The 15994-nt window shown below is 42.2% G+C and overlaps 1 protein-coding gene across 5 annotated transcripts in view; it reads right to left on the minus strand.

Moving 5' to 3' along the window:
* The window catches only part of SLC35D2 (solute carrier family 35 member D2), a 222178-nt gene that overhangs the window by 92605 nt on the left and 113579 nt on the right, over positions 1–15994 (minus strand). For all 5 annotated transcript variants that reach the window (XR_011320504.1, XM_069762050.1, XM_069762047.1 and 2 more), the window contains one exon: positions 14157–14259. Coding sequence is in view for 4 of the 5 variants with exons in the window: in XM_069762050.1 (XP_069618151.1) it covers positions 14157–14259 (103 nt within the window). In the remaining variant the exon portion in view is untranslated. The remainder of the gene's footprint in view (positions 1–14156; positions 14260–15994) is intronic.

Here is a 15994-nt window from a genome sequence, read left to right on the forward strand (position 1 = left end):
AAAGAACCCAAGGAGTCAAAATTGTCACTACATCTGTAGATAAATTTCCAATGGGCTATAATTTCCAATAAGGGGGTCACTTGAGGGGGGATTCTGCTTTTCTAGCACTTAGCGGTTCTTTAAATGGAATCCGCAAACTATTCTAGGAAAATCTGTGCTCCAGGAGGAAAATAGCGCTCCGTCCCTCCCGAGTCCCTCCGTATGGCTAAGCAGTACTATACAGCCACATATATATGGGGTATTTCTACATTCAGCAGAAATTGAGGAACACATTTTGGTGTCATTTTTACCCATTTCCCAGTAAAAAAAATTAAAACTTGGGGCTAACACACAATTTTGGTGGTAAAAATTATTTTTTCTTTACTGCCCAAAGGTATAAAAGTCTGTGACACACCTGTGGTGTCAATATAATCACTGCACCCCCAGATGAATTTATTGAGAGGTTTAGTTTGTAAAATGGGGTCACTTATGGGGGTCTGCTGTTCTGGCACCTCAGGGGCTCTGCCAATGTAACATGGCACCCTCAAACCGGAGCAGCAAAATCTGCACAGTAATACGGCACTACTACCCTTTTGAGCTTTGCACTGTGGTCAAAAGTAGTTTTCGACCACATATGGGGTATCGGTGAATGCAGGACAAATTTGCGCAACAAACTTTGGGGTCCATTTTTTCCTTTTGCCCTTGTGAAAATATAAAATTTGTAGCTAAAAAAGATTTTTGTGGGGAAAAATGTGACTTTTTTTTTTACTTTTCACTGCTTAACATTATAAACTTCGGTGAAGCACCAGGGGGTTCAAGGTGCTCAATACACATCTTGATAAGTTCCCAAAGGACTTTTAGTTTCCAAAATTGTGTCATTTATGGGGTGTTTCCACTGTTTAGGCACATCAAAGGCTCTCCAAACACAACACAGCATCCGCTAATTATTCCAGCAAATTTTGCCTTCAAAAAGTCAAAATGCGCTCCTTCCCTTCCAAGCCCTGCCGTGCCCCTTATCAGTAGTATTCCTCTGTATGTGGGGTACTGGCGTACTCAGGAGAAATTGCACAACAAATTGAATAGAGCAATTTCTCCTGTTACCCTTATGAAAATGCAAAATTTGGAGCTAAAAAAGATTTATCTGGGAAAAATGTGATTATTTTTTATTTTCACGGCTTTACATTATAAACTTTTGTGAAGCACCTGTGGATTCAAGGTGCTAAATACACATCTAGATTAGTTCCATAAGGGGTCTGGTTTCCATAATGCCACTTGTTGGGGGTTTCTACTGTTTAGGCACATCAGGGGCTCTCCAAACGTGACATGGCGTCCACTAATTATTCCAGCAAATTTTACATTCAAAAAGTGAAATGGCGCTCCTTCCATTCTGAGTCCTGCCGTGTGCCCAAACAGTAGAATTCCCCCACATATGGGGTATCGGCATACTCAGGTGAAATTGCACAACAAATTGTTTTGTCCATTTTCTGCTATTACCCTTGCAAAAGTTAAAAAAAATTAGGTCTAAAGGAAAGTTTTTGTGAAAGAAAAGTAAATCTTTATTTTTTCCTTCCACATTCCAAAAATTCCTGTGAAGCACCTAAAGGGTTAATAAACTTCTTGAATGTGGTTTTCAGTACCTTGAGGTACTTTCAGTTTTTCTCACAAATAAACGCAAGTCATATCAAAGAAATTTTACCACTATCATGAAGTACAATATGTCACAAGAAAACAGTCTCAGAATCAGTGGGATCCATTGAAGAGTTATGAAATCTTATATATTGACAGTGGTCGGAATTGTAAAAATTGGCCTGGACAGAAAGGTGAAAACAGATTTCGGGGTAAAGGGGTTAAACCAGTTAGTCACGCTGTACAAAATGACTGATAAATATAATTTCTCATAAGTCTACTTTACATCAGCATAATTATTTAAACTGTTTTTTTAGGGACTACATGACATTTGAAGTGACTTTCAGGGATCTATATGACAGAAAATACCCAAAATGACACAATTTTAACCCCTTAGCGACCGCCGATACGCCTTTTAACGGCGGCCGCTAAGGGTACTTAAGCCACAGCGCCGTTAATTAACGGCGCTGTGGAAAAAGTATATAGCGCCCCCCAGAGTCGGATTTTCTCCGGGGTCTCGGCTGCCGGGGGTAGCCGAGACCCCAGAGAACATGATTCGGGGGGGGTTTACCCACCCCGCATTTACGATCGCCGGTAATTAACCGTTTACCGGCGATCGCAGAAAAAAAACGCGATCTCTTTTTAATTTCTCTGTCCTCCGATGTGATCGCACATCGGAGGACAGAGAAAAGGGGTCCCAGGTAGCCCCCCAATACTCACCTATCTCCCCCGCTGCTCCTCCTGGCTCCCGGTGGGCGCCGCCATCTTCAAAATGGCGGGCGCATGCGCAGTGCGCCCGCCGGCCAGCCCCGTGAGAATCTTTGGGGTCTCGGCTGCCGGGGGTAGTCGAGACCCCAAAGAGCATGATCGGGGTCGGTTTTACCGACCCCTGTTTTGCGATCGCCGGTAATTAACTGTTTACCGGCGACCGCAAAAAAAAAAAAAGTAAAGTGTAATTCTCTGTCCTCTGATGTGATCGCACATCAGAGGACAGAGAAATAGGGGGATTCGGGGACCCTGTCATACTCACCTGTGTCCCTGGATCCTCCTGCTGCTCCTCCTGGCCGCCGGAAAAAGAAAATGGCGGGCGCATGCGCAGTGCGCCTGCCATCTGTCTCCATCTGCTGGCCGGCAGGAGAACAGCAGTTGGGGCTAAAATTAGGATTAGGGTTAGGGCTAGGGTTAGGGCTAGGGTTAGGGTTAGGGCTAGGGTTAGGGCTAGGGCTAGGCTTAGGCCTAGGGTTAGGGTTAGGGCTAGGGCTAGGGTTAGGGCTAGGGTTAGGGCTAGGGTTAGGGCTAGGGTTAGGGTTAGGGCTGGGGTTAGGGCTAGGGTTAGGGCTAGGGTTAGGGTTAGGGCTGGGGTTAGGGCTAGGGTTAGGGTTAAGGCTAGGGTTAGGGCTGGGTTGGGGCTAAATTTAGGGTTAGGGTTGGGGTTAAATTTAGGGTTAGAGTTGGGGCTAAATTTAGGGTTAGGCTTCTTTCACACTTACGTCGGTACGGGGCCGTCGCAATGCGTCGGCCCGACATACCGACGCACGTTGTGAAAATTGTGCACAACGTGGGCAGCGGCTGTAGTTTTTCAACACATCTGCTGCCCAATCTATGTCCTGGGGAGGAGGGGGCGGAGTTACGGCCACGCATGCGCGGTCAGAAATGGCGGATGCAACGTACAAAAAAACGTTTCATTGAATGTTTTTTTGTGCCGACGGTCCGCCAAAACACAACTGATCCAGTGCACGACGGACGCGACGTGTGGCCATCCGTCATGATCCGTCGGCAATACAAGTCTATGGGCAAAAAACGCATCCTGCAGGCACATTTGCAGGATCCGTTTCTAGTCCAAAACGACGGATTGCGACGGATGCCAAACGATGCAAGTGTGAAAGTAGCCTTAGGGCTAGGGTTAGGGTTGGGGCTAAAGTTAGGGCTAGGGTTGGGGCTAAAGTTAGGGTTAGAGTTGGGATTAGGGTTAGGGTTTGGATTAGGGTTGGTATTAGGGTTAGGGTTGGCATTAGGGTTACGCTTGGGATTAGTGTTAGGTTTGGGATTAGGGTTAAGGTTAGGGTTGTGATTAGGGGTGTATTGGGATTAGGGTTAGGTTTGAGGTTAGGGTTGAGATTAGGATTAGGGGTGTGTTGGATTTAGGGTTTTGATTAGAGTTATGGTTAGGGTTGACATTAGGGTTGTTTTGGGGTAAGGGTTGTGATTATGGTTGGGTTAGTGATTAGGATTATGGATCAGGTTGGGATTAGGGTTAGGGGTGTGTTGGGGTTAGGGTTGGAGCTAGAATTGGGGGGTTTCCACTGTTTAGGTACATCAGGGGGTCTCCAAACATGACAGCCAATTTTGCGCTCAAAAAGTCAAATGGTGCTCCCTCCCTCTGCCGTGCGCCCAAACAGTGGGTTACCCCCACATATGGGGCATCAGCGTACTCGGGATAAATTGGACAACAACTTCTGGGGTCCAATTTCTCTTGTTACCCTTGTGAAAATAAAAACTTGGGGGCTACAAAATCTTTTTTGTGGAAAAATATATATATATATATTTTTTTATGACTGCATTATAAACTTCTGTGAAGCACTTGGGCATTCAAAGTTCTCACCACACATCTATATAAGTTCCTTGGGGGGTCTAGTTTCCAAAACGGGGTCACTTGTGGGGGGTTACTACTGTTTAGGTACATCAGGGGCTCTGCAAACGCAACATAACGCCCACAGACCATTCTATCTAAGTCTGCATTCCAAAACGGCACTCCTTCCCTTCCGAGCTCTGCCGTGTGCCCAAACAGTGGTTTACCCCCACATATGGGGCATCAGCATACTCAGGATAAATTGGACAACAACTTTAGTGGTCCAATTTCTCCTGTTACCCTTGTGAAAATAAAAACTTGGGGGCTACAAAATCTTTTTTGTGGAAAAAAAAATATTTTTTATTTTCACGACTCTGCATTCTAAACTTCTGTGAAGCACTTGGGCATTCAAAGTTCTCACCACACATCTAGATAAGTTCCTTGGGGGGTCTAGTTTCCAAAATGGGGTCACTTGTGGAGGGTTTCTACTGGTTAGGTACATCAGGGGCTCTGCAAACGCAACATAATGCCCGCAGACCATTCTATCAAAGTCTGCATTCCAAAACGCGCTCCTTCCTTCCGAGCTCTGCCGTGCGCCCAAACAGTGGACCCCCACATATGGGGTACCAGCATACTCAGGACAAATTGGACAACAACTTTTGGGGTCCAATTTATCTTGTTACTGTTGTGAAAATAAAAACTTGGGGGCTAAAAAATCTTTTTTGTGGAAAAAAAATATTTTTTATTTTCACGACTCTGCATTATAAACTTCTGTGAAGCACTTGGGCATTCAAAGTTCTCACCACACATCTAGATAAGTTCCATGGGGGGTCTAGTTTCCAAAATGGGGTCACTTGTGGGGGATTTCTACTGTTTAGGCACATCAGGGGCTCTCCAAACGCGACATGGCGTCCAATCTCAATTCCAGCCAATTCTACATTGAAAAAGTAAAACGGCACTCCTTCTCTTCCAAGCTCTGCAGTGCGCCTTAACAGTGGTTTACCCCCACATATTGGGTATCAGCGTACTCAGGAGAAATTGCACAACAACTTTTGTGGTCTAATTTCTCCTGTTACCCTTGAGAAAATAAAAATTTGTGTGCAAAAATATCATTTTTGTAGAAAAAATGCGATTTTTTTTTTTTCATGGCTCTACATTATAAACTTCTGTGAAGCACATGGGGGTTCAAAGTGCTCACCACACATCTAGATAAGTTCCTTAAGGGGTCTAGTTTCCAAAATGGTGTCACTTGTGGGGAGTTTCCACTGTTTAGGCACATTAGGGGCTCTCTAAACGTGACATGGCGTCCGATCTCAATTCCAGCCAATTCTGCATTGAAAAAGTCAAACGGCGCTCCTTCACTTCTAAGTTCTGCGGTGCGCCCAAAAAGTGGTTTACCCCCACATATGGGGTATTGGCGTATTCAGGAGAAATTGCATAACAAAATTTATGGTTACATTTCTGTTTTTACACTTGTGAAAATAAAAAAATGGTTCTGAATTAAGATGTTTGCAAAAAAAGTTAAATGTTCATTTTTTCCTTCCACATTGTTTCAGTTCCTGTGAAGCACGTAAAGGGTTAATAAACTTCTTGAATGTGGTTTTGAGAACCTTGAGGGGTGTAGTTTTTAGAATGGTGTCACACTTCATTATTTTCTATCATATAGACCCCTCAAAATGACTTCAAATGTGATGTGAAGATAGGAAAATGACAGCGCTCCATCCGGGTGTAATCCAAATATGAAAATTTATTTAAGCCATAAAACAGCAAACAGCAACATTTCGACCCTGTGGGTCTTTATCAAGCGGATGGAGCGCTGTCATTTTCCTATCTTCAGTCTTCTATGGTCCTAGTGGGTTCCCTGGACCTGGACGGGCGCTCCGATCAAGTGAAGTGCGGTTAGCCATTTTGTTTGTTTTCAAATGTGATGTGGTCCCTAAAAAAAAATGGTGTTGTAAAAATGAGAAATTGCTGGTCAACTTTTAACCCTTATAACTCCCTAACAAAAAAAAATTTTGTTTCCAAAATTGTGCTGATGTAAAGTAGATATGTGGGAAATGTTATTTATTAACTATTTTTCGTGACATATCTCTCTGATTTAAGGGCATAAAAATACAAAGTTTGAAAATTGCAAAATTTAAAAAATTTTCGCCATATTTCCGTTTTTTTCATAAATAATCGCAAGTAATATCAAAGAAATGTTACCACTAACATGAAGTACAATATGTCACGAAAAAACATTCTCAGAATCAGCGGGATCCGTTGAAGCATTCCAGAGTTATAACCTCATAAAGTGACAGTGGTCAGAATTGCAAAAATTGGCTCGGTCGTTAAGTACCAAATTGGCTCTGTCACTAAGGGGTTAAAACCACATTCAATAAGTTTATTTACCCTTTCGGTGCTTCACAGATATTAAAGCAATGTGAAAAAACACCGACTATGATGGAAAAACAATAAAACTTAACCTTTATTAATAATAATTAAATAATAATGTAACCGTGCTCGTGTGCAGTCTGTCCTAAATGACCCCTATAGGGGCATCACAAAGGACACTAATATATATATATATATATATATCAAACAATTGGCACTGTATTTGCAATTAGATTAGTGAACATCCCCTGATATTGTGAGGAGACATCTCCAGGTATCCTCTCTTATCGACAATAGATAGCTATTCCGCTAAACCTTTATCTTGAGGATATACCATATTCTAATTTCTATTTATTAACAGCCAATTTCCGAACAAACTATCAGTAAACCAAAGTGCTATAAATATTGCACATTCCACCAACGTATTGATAATGGTCAGACTGTCAATAGACTAAAGTGCTAATGTATTGCACATATTCTCAAAAGGAGTGGCGTTTCTCCATAATACAATGTCAATCTGTTGGACACACAATAGCTTCTATGTCCACTTAAGACAAGGAAGTGACATCCACTAGCCGAGGTGAATGACTAATATCCTCAGTCTCTAGATGTCACCTCTCATGGACACATATTATTCCCATTCAATCAGATGGGAAAAAAAATTCACACTCTGCCAAAAGTGAAGAGCCGTATTGTCCAAGCTCCATCACTCAAATGCAGTTTCGCCCCGTCCCTATATTTAACATAACATAGCTAGTAAGGCAGAAAAAAGACATTTGTCCATCCAGTTCAGCCTATATTCCATCATAATAAATCCCCAGATCTACGTCCTTCTACAGAACCTAATAATTGTATGATACAATATTGTTCTGCTCCAAGAAAACATCCAGGCCTCTCTTGAACCCCTTGACTGAGTTCGCCATCACCACCTCCTCAGGCAAGCAATTCCAGATTCTCACCGCCCTCAACAGTAAAGAATCCTCTTCTATGTTGGTGGAAAAACCTTCTATCCTCCAGACGCAAAGAATGCCCCCTTGTGCCCGTCACCTTCCTTGGTATAAACAGATCCTCAGTGAGATATTTGTATTGTCCCCTTATATACTTATACATGGTTATTAGATCGCCCCTCAGTCGTTTTTTTTCTAGACTAAACAATCCTAATTTCGCTAATCTATCTGGGTATTGCAGTTCTCCCATCCCCTTTATTAATTTTGTTGCCCTCCTTTGTACTCTCTCTAGTTCCATTATATCCTTCCTGAGCACCGGTGCCCAAAACTGGACACAGTACTCCATGTGCGGTCTAACTAGGGATTTGTTCAGAGGCAGTATAATGCTCTCATCATGTGTATCCAGACCTCTCTTAATGCACCCCATGATCCTGTTTGCCTTGGCAGCTGCTGCCTGGCACTGGCTGCTCCAGGTAAGTTTATCATTAACTAGGATCCCCAAGTCCTTCTTCCTGTCAGATTTACCCAGTGGTTTCCCGTCCAGTTTGTAATGGTGATATTGATTCCTTCTTCCCATGTGTATAACCTTACATTTATCATTGTTAAACCTCATCTGCCACCTTTCAGCCCAAGTTTCCAACTTATCCAGATCCATCTGTAGCAGAATACTATCTTCTCTTGTATTAACTGCTTTACATAGTTTTGTATCATCTGCAAATATCGATATTTTACTGTGTAAACCTTCTACCAGATCATTAATGAATATGTTGAAGAGAACAGGTCCCAATACCGACCCCTGCGGTACCCCACTGGTCACAGCGACCCAGTTAGAGACTATACCATTTATAACCACCCTCTGCTTTCTATCACTAAGCCAGTTACTAACCCATTTACACACATTTTCCCCCAGACCAAGCATTCTCATTTTGTGTACCAACCTCTTGTGCGGCACGGTATCAAACGCTTTGGAAAAATCAAGATATACCACGTCCAATGACTCACCGTGGTCCAGCCTATAGCTTACCTCTTCATAAAAACTGATTAGATTGGTTTGACAGGAGCGATTTCTCATAAACCCATGCTGATATGGAGTTAAACAGTTATTCTCATTGAGATAATCCAGAATAGCATCCTTCAGAAACCCTTCAAATATTTTACCAACAATAGAGGTTAGACTTACTGGCCTATAATTTCCAGGTTCACTTTTAGAGCCCTTTTTGAATATTGGCACCACATTTGCTATGCGCCAATCCTGCGGAACAGACCCTGTCGCTATAGAGTCCCTAAAAATAAGAAATAATGGTTTATCTATTACATTACTTAGTTCTCTTAGTACTCGTGGGTGTATGCCATCCGGACCTGGAGATTTATCTATTTTAATCTTATTTAGCCGGTTTCGCACCTCTTCTTGGGTTAGATTGGTGACCCTTAATATAGGATTTTCATTGTTTCTTGGGATTTCACCTAGCATTTCATTTTCCACCGTGAATACCGTGGAGAAGAAGGTGTGTAATATGTTAGCTTTTCCCTCGTCATCTACAACCATACTTTCCTTACAATTTTTTAAGGGGCCTACATTTTCAGTTTTTATTCTTTTACTATTGATATAGTTGAAGAACAGTTTGGGATTAGTTTTACTCTCCTTAGCAATGTGCTTCTCTGTTTCCTTTTTGGCAGCTTTAATTAGTTTTTTAGATAAAGTATTTTTCTCCCTATAGTTTTTTAGAGCTTCAATGGTGCCATCCTGCTTTAGTAGTACAAATGCTTTCTTTTTACTGTTAATTGCCTGTCTTACTTCTTTGTTTAGCCACATTGGGTTTTTCCTATTTCTAGTCCTTTTATTCCCACAATATTTGTATTGGGACTACTATTTTCACAATCTGCCCGAGATGTTGGGCCATGATTTAAGCTAAAATAATCCCAGCAGTATCGCCTCAACTTGTTTCGCCCTACAATATTTCATTAGGGTACATCAGGAGGCTAGACCCTATTGGCTTTGTACTCATATATTTACATTAGAGCATGTAATTACCAGCCACGATGAGAGCTGCATACTTTTTCTTTGTTTGAAGTTTACTAAATGGAATGACCCGGCTCTCAGAAGCCAATTCCTTCAGGGCCTCACTGAAAGGTTAAAGGATGCATTAGCAGTATATGAAACTCCTGTGTCTTTGGAGGTTGCCATGCCCTTGGCTATTCGGGTGGATTAACGCTTGAGGGACAACTGGGTAAGACCACCTGCTTCTCAACCCTCTTTTAAGGTCAAGATCCCAGTGTTGGAGGAAAGGTCCGGAGGTGAACCTATACTTGCGGAATTAGAGGACCCTATGCAGATGCGAGGTGCATTCACGTCACTTGTTTCCCCCGACATATGCAAGAAAAAGGGTGTGTGTTTTTTTGGAAGAAGGGACATTTTATTGGGGCATGTCCTGCAATTCCAAAGCCAAAAGAGACTCGATTAACCCTTGGGAACCTTGAGCTTGATAATCAAGGGGTGTGTTCGTCTTTAACCTGCAATTCTCTTTTTGTCCTGACAGAAGAGGGGATGCTAGAGAGCATGTCTGAAAAAAATTCTGTGTTTGTAGACAGTGGAGTCAGTATGGTGGACGCTGAGCTTGCTAGAACTCATGGTTTTATCTGCTATAACTTGCCTAACCTATTCCTATTTGCACCATCGACTCAGCAACACTTGCATACAGAATACTGCTACAAATTGTTTGTAACATAAGACTGAAGGTGGGGTCTTTCCATTATGAAATAATCCCTTGTTATGTCATGAAGAATCGCCACACTCCAATTGTTCTGGGTTTGCCCTGGATAGTGAAGTGTTGTGAATTCTGTTGTCGAACTCCCTCCTGTGGTCGTGAATGGTACTTCGGCGAGTTCTGTCCATGGACTCCCTCTGGTGGCTGTGAGTGGAGCTGCTGCTTCTGAGGTTCCTTACACAGGTGACGTGGTTTATCCTTTGGTTGGCTGCTCTATTTAACTCCACTCAGATCGTTACTCCATGCCAGCTGTCAATGTTCCTGCATTGGTTCAGTTCGCTCTTGGATCTTTCTGGTGACCTGTCTACTCCAGCAGAAGTTAAGTTCCTGCTAGTTATTATTTGTTCATTGTTTCCTTGTCCAGCTGGATATCATGATTTTGCCTTGCTAGCTGGAAGCTCTGGGATGCAGAGTGGCATCTCCGCACCGTTAGTCAGTGCGGAGGTCTTTTTGCACACTCTGCGTGGTCTTTTGTAGTTTTTTGTGCTGACCGCAAAGATACCTTTCCTATCCTCTGTCTGTTTAGTAAGTCTGGCCTCCCTTTGCTGAAACCTGTTTCATTTCTGCGTTTGTGACTTTCATCTTTACTCACAGTCAATATATGTGGGGGGCTGCCTTTTCCTTTGGGGAATTTCTCTGAGGCAAGGTAGGCTTTATTTTCTATCTCTAGGGCTAGCTAGCTCTTAGGCTGTGAAGAGGCGTCTAGGGAGTGTCAGGAACACTCCACGGCTATTTCTAGTTGTTGTGATAGGATTAGGGGTTGCGGTCAGCAGAGCTCCCACATCCCAGAGCTTGTCCTGTGTGAGTTTAACTATCAGGTCGTGCCGGGTGCTCCTAACCACCAGGTCCATAACAGTGAAGCATAATCCAACTGTGGATTGGAAATCCAGAGAGATTGTAAAGTGGGGAGATTACTGTAATGGTAACTGCCTAACCGTTTCCCTTTCTGCTGTACCTACAGGGTCCTAACCTGAATTTTTGTCTAACTTGGAGGACCCTACCCCAATTTTACAGAAGGGGGTAGGTATCTTGGCCTTGTACACTGACCTGGAGGTTCCTGCCAACTGCCCTTCAGGGAGTTTGTTTGGGCCGTATAAATTGCGCCGCAAAGTAATTAGAGAATTTCTTTTTTATTTGCTGGTCACCCAGGTGGTAAGGCAACCGCGTACTTCCTTTCTTGTCGTTTTTGGTGGCCGGGGTTGCATCTGGATGTGGTTGAACAAGTGTCTACTTGCAATGTTTGCACAAATTCTAAAGTATGGCATACCTGTCCATCTGGTCCTGTTTCGCAACTACCTGTTCCAAACAGAGGAGACAGGTATAAACGTATGACTGTCAGTAAACCCGTGCCAGGTTCGGACCTGAATATGAATGACTTTGTGTGGTTGTGTACCAGTAATTTCAGGTTGAGGGTTCCTTCCTGGAAGTTGGAAACTAAATTCATTGGTCCCTATAAGATAACCACCATCATTGTTCAAGCAGCATATCATCTTGAGCTACCTCAGGCTCTTAAGATCTACAATATTTTTCACAGGGCTTCGCTCAAGCGATATGTGGAACCTCTTGAACCCTCACCCCTACCGCCTCCCCCAATTATTGTTGATGGAAACCTAGAGTTTCAAATTTCGAGGATTGTAAATTCTTGCCTCGGACGTCGTTCCCTACAATACTTGGTGCATTGGAGGAGTTATGGTCCAGAGAAACGGATGTGGGTTTGTGCATCAGAGTGAACGTCCCCAGGCTCGTTTGTTCATTCCACACCTCTTATCCTAAGAAACCTGGTCTTGAGTGTCCGGAGGCCACTCGTAGAAGGGGGTACTGTCACGGATGTGTCAGAGGCTGCAGACCGTTGCACTGCATCTTTCTGCAGAAGGTTTCAGCAGTTTGCTTTGCAGACTTCAGCCTGGTTCTTCTAACGCTAGGACCCAGTGACCACCTCCCCTGGTGCTAATGGACACACCTTGACCTGAATGTTGATATCCTTCCTGCTTGCTGCTGGTAAGCGTGGATGATATTTTCCATTTGCATTTCCCTGTTGCGGTTTGGAGCTATTGCAGTCAGCTATCTTCCTCCTTGGTGTTGCTGAAAGATGTTTGTGTTTCTCTCAGAGTCTTCTCAAACTAAGCGTTCCCTTGTTTTGTGTATCCTAGCTGTCTTTAGCAGTACAAGAAGTAGAAAAAATAGAGTAGCACATTCAGTAGAGAGGATTGACTGGCGCTCATCCTGTCCTTTCTGGTGCAGGGCTTCTTGCCAGGGTCATTCAGGGATTAAGTATGCTGCTTGGCAATAGGTGTGGAACCTATAAAGGGGCGATAGGACAGACATTAGATTTGTCTAGGGGGTCTCCACTCCCCCCTTCCCTAGTGTTTGGTTCCCATTTCCCTTATCCCTTTGTGTTGCACATAGTCTGTTCTACACTGTGCGTGACACAGACACCATGTCGCAATTTGCAGTGCCGCTGATATGCCTAAACAGTGGAACCCCCAAGTGACCATTTTGGAAACTACACCCCTCAAGGAACTTATCTAGAGGTGTAGTGAGCACCTCAAACTCGCAGGTGCTTCACAGAATTTTATAAAGCTGAGTTGTGAAAATTTAAAAAAAAATGTCATTTTCACAAGGATAACAGGAGAAAATTTACTATACAATTTGCTGTGCAATTTGTTCTAAGTACATCAATACCCAATATATGGTGGAAAACTACTGTTTGGGTACAAGGCAGAGCTTGGATGGGAAAGAGCACCAAAAGAATTCTGGAGTGCATTTTTTGGCTGGAACAGATTGCAGATGCCATGTCAAAATTGAAGAGCCGTCACAAGTGACACAATTTTGGAAACTACACCTCTTGATGAATTCATTTAGCAGTATAGTGAGCATTTTTTATCCTCAAGCAATTCACAGAATTGTATAACATTTTTACCACTAAAATTTTAATTTGACCTCAAGTTTTTAATTTTCAAAAGGGACAATAGGAGAAAATGGACCACAAAATATGTTATGCATTTCTCCTAAGTTTGCCAATTCCTCATATGTGGTCGAAAACTACTTTTTAGGCACAGTGCAAAGCTCCTAAGGGAAGGAGCTCCATATTGTAATGCACATTGTGATGGAATCATTGTAGGCCTCTGAGATGCCTGAACAGCAGAACCCCCCATAAGTGACTCCATTTTACAAACTAAACCTCTCAATAAATTAATTTGGGGTCCAGCAATCAAATTGACACCACATGTGTGTCACATAATTTTATACCATTGGGCAGTGAATAAAAAATAATTACCGTACATTTTTATAACAAATAATTTTACATTATCACATTAGGAAATTGGTAAAAAATGGTTGTATTGTACTTTAATGCTTAGCCACATGGCATGACTCAAAATGGAAGGAGCACTTTTTGACTTGTGGAGAACAAATGATGGTAAAATAGTATGCAGACTAAATTAACAGAGCCGCTAAGTGCCAGATGAGCAGCATATCCCCTGAAGTGACCCCACTTTGGACATTACACCCCTCTGAGAATGTATCTGCAGGTGTAGTGATGATATTGACACCATGGGTGTTTGCCAGAAACAAGCAGCTGTGAATGTTGCTGAGTGAAAATTGCAAATCTGCAAGTGTGGAGCATATACATTGCAGTGCCCATACATTATTCCCATCTCCTGCTTTTGGAGACATGGATCCCGTAAATTGCCAAACACTTGTTGTGTTTGTGATAAAAGCTGGTTACAGCTTTCGAGGTGGAGGTGAGCACCCTTACCTCTTGGGACCCTGTGTGGCTTCACAGATTGCACCAAATATATGTCCGCCTTTGACTTCCTTCATACCCAAAGGAAGTGATAAACAAATAAGGATGCATGCGGTTTTAGACAAATAAAAATAACCTATTAGAAGAATTACCTGGGGATTCATTTTTTCTTTGATGTAAACCCCATAGGCCGCTGTGAATAAGTCATTCATCAACACAATGGTGTATGCTTCCAAATTAAAAGTAAGGTCGAAGCTGAAAAACAAATTTTCATTTTATACAGAAGTCATGTAATTTTTTTTTATCAACAGCTTCCAAAAGCCATTACTTTTTTATTTCTCCATTGACATGCCTAATGAGAGCTTGTTTTTTTTGTTTTTTTTTGCAGGATAAGTTTTAATTTTTATGGCACTGTTTAATTTACCAAGCAAGATATTAAAAAAAAAAAAAAACTTAAAAACTAAATCCCTGTGACCTAAAATTTACCGTAGTTTCTGGATTTTGCTTTTACTGTGTGGTAAAATGTCATAAATGAACATGACAAATTTATATTTCTTGTTTACATTTTACGCGCGTTTCGCATCTTCAATAGACCGCTTTCTCAAGGGAAACGCGTGTCGGGCTTTTTCTACATCCGGCCCAGGTCCCCCCAACTTCTGCGCGTGGTAAGTGCTTGCCGACCCTATAGGGTGCCATATTATGTATATCCTTTGATCACCACATATGTGAGGTTTATTCTGGGCAAGGCAAACCTACCTGTGCCATATCTTACTGCACATGCACTTTATGACTAAATGGACTGTCTGACACTAAGGGGCAAACGCTGTTGGTGGCTCCTGGTTACCCTGGTATTGTCTGCACATGTATCACTTTATCTGATTCTCTTTCTGTAATTATCTTTGTTTATGATATGTAATGTGAACTTTCAATAAATTCTGGCTTTTACCCTTATTACCCAAGAAAACTCTTGTTTCTCTTTGCAAGTATGTCTTTTTGAGTGGGTACATTTTTTCTTGTTGTGTGGGCTAACTGTAGCCTTTTATGCTGACAGAATTATGTCAAAGAGGTTGTCGTGGCTACTTAGAAAATGAGTATACAAAACAGTTTGTGTTTTAGTACATAAGGCAAAAAACAAACACATTTTTATATGAGAGACAGGACTTTTGCATATTTCTGATGATGGAGTAATTTAGTGGCTAGTTTATTTTGTGTGATATTTGATTTATTGGTTCCATTTTAGAATACACATAACTCAGTAATGACTTTTAAATAAATTTATAGATCAAGAGTGGTGATCTTGAAACAACAATTCTGGCATTTCATTGAATTTTTCAACATGCAAGCCACCACTCCATCAAATGGAGCACTTCAAAACCTGTTTTCAGATTGATAGCTGTCCACAGCCATGTGGTCCCTGGACATTTAGCAAGTTATTGCCTATATTGGGGATAGGCAATAATCTGGTAAATTGGGACTAGGCTTCATAAGAGTGATAAAATGGCAGACTTAGCGACTTCATTATGCCCCCTGACTGCCCAGAGGATTCATCAGCACTTTGCAATCATATCGTCAGGAGTGGGCGATGAGATGAACCACTGTCAAACCACTTAGATGCTACAACTAGTGATGAGCGAGTATACTCATTGCTTGGGTTTTCCCAAGCACGCTCGGGTGGTTTTGTTGACGCAGCTGCATGATTTACGGCTGCTAGCCAGCCTGAGTACATGGAGGGGTTGCCTGGTTGCTAGGGAATCCCCATATGTATTCAAGCTGTCTAGCAGCCACAAATCATGCAGCTCCGGGACGAAAACTAAATCTCCGAGCACTAACAAATACTCGGAAACCACCAGAGCGTGCTCGGGAAAACCCAAGCATCGAGTATACTCGCTCATCACTAGCTATAACCAATATTTTTACGTCTTTACATCTGCACCATTTTTCAAATGTCATTTTGTTTTGTTAGGATGATTAAGAGGTTAAAAGTTTAACA

This window comes from Ranitomeya imitator, chromosome 1 (genome assembly GCF_032444005.1).
Source record: "Ranitomeya imitator isolate aRanImi1 chromosome 1, aRanImi1.pri, whole genome shotgun sequence".
NCBI classification, from domain to species: Eukaryota; Metazoa; Chordata; class Amphibia; order Anura; family Dendrobatidae; genus Ranitomeya; species Ranitomeya imitator.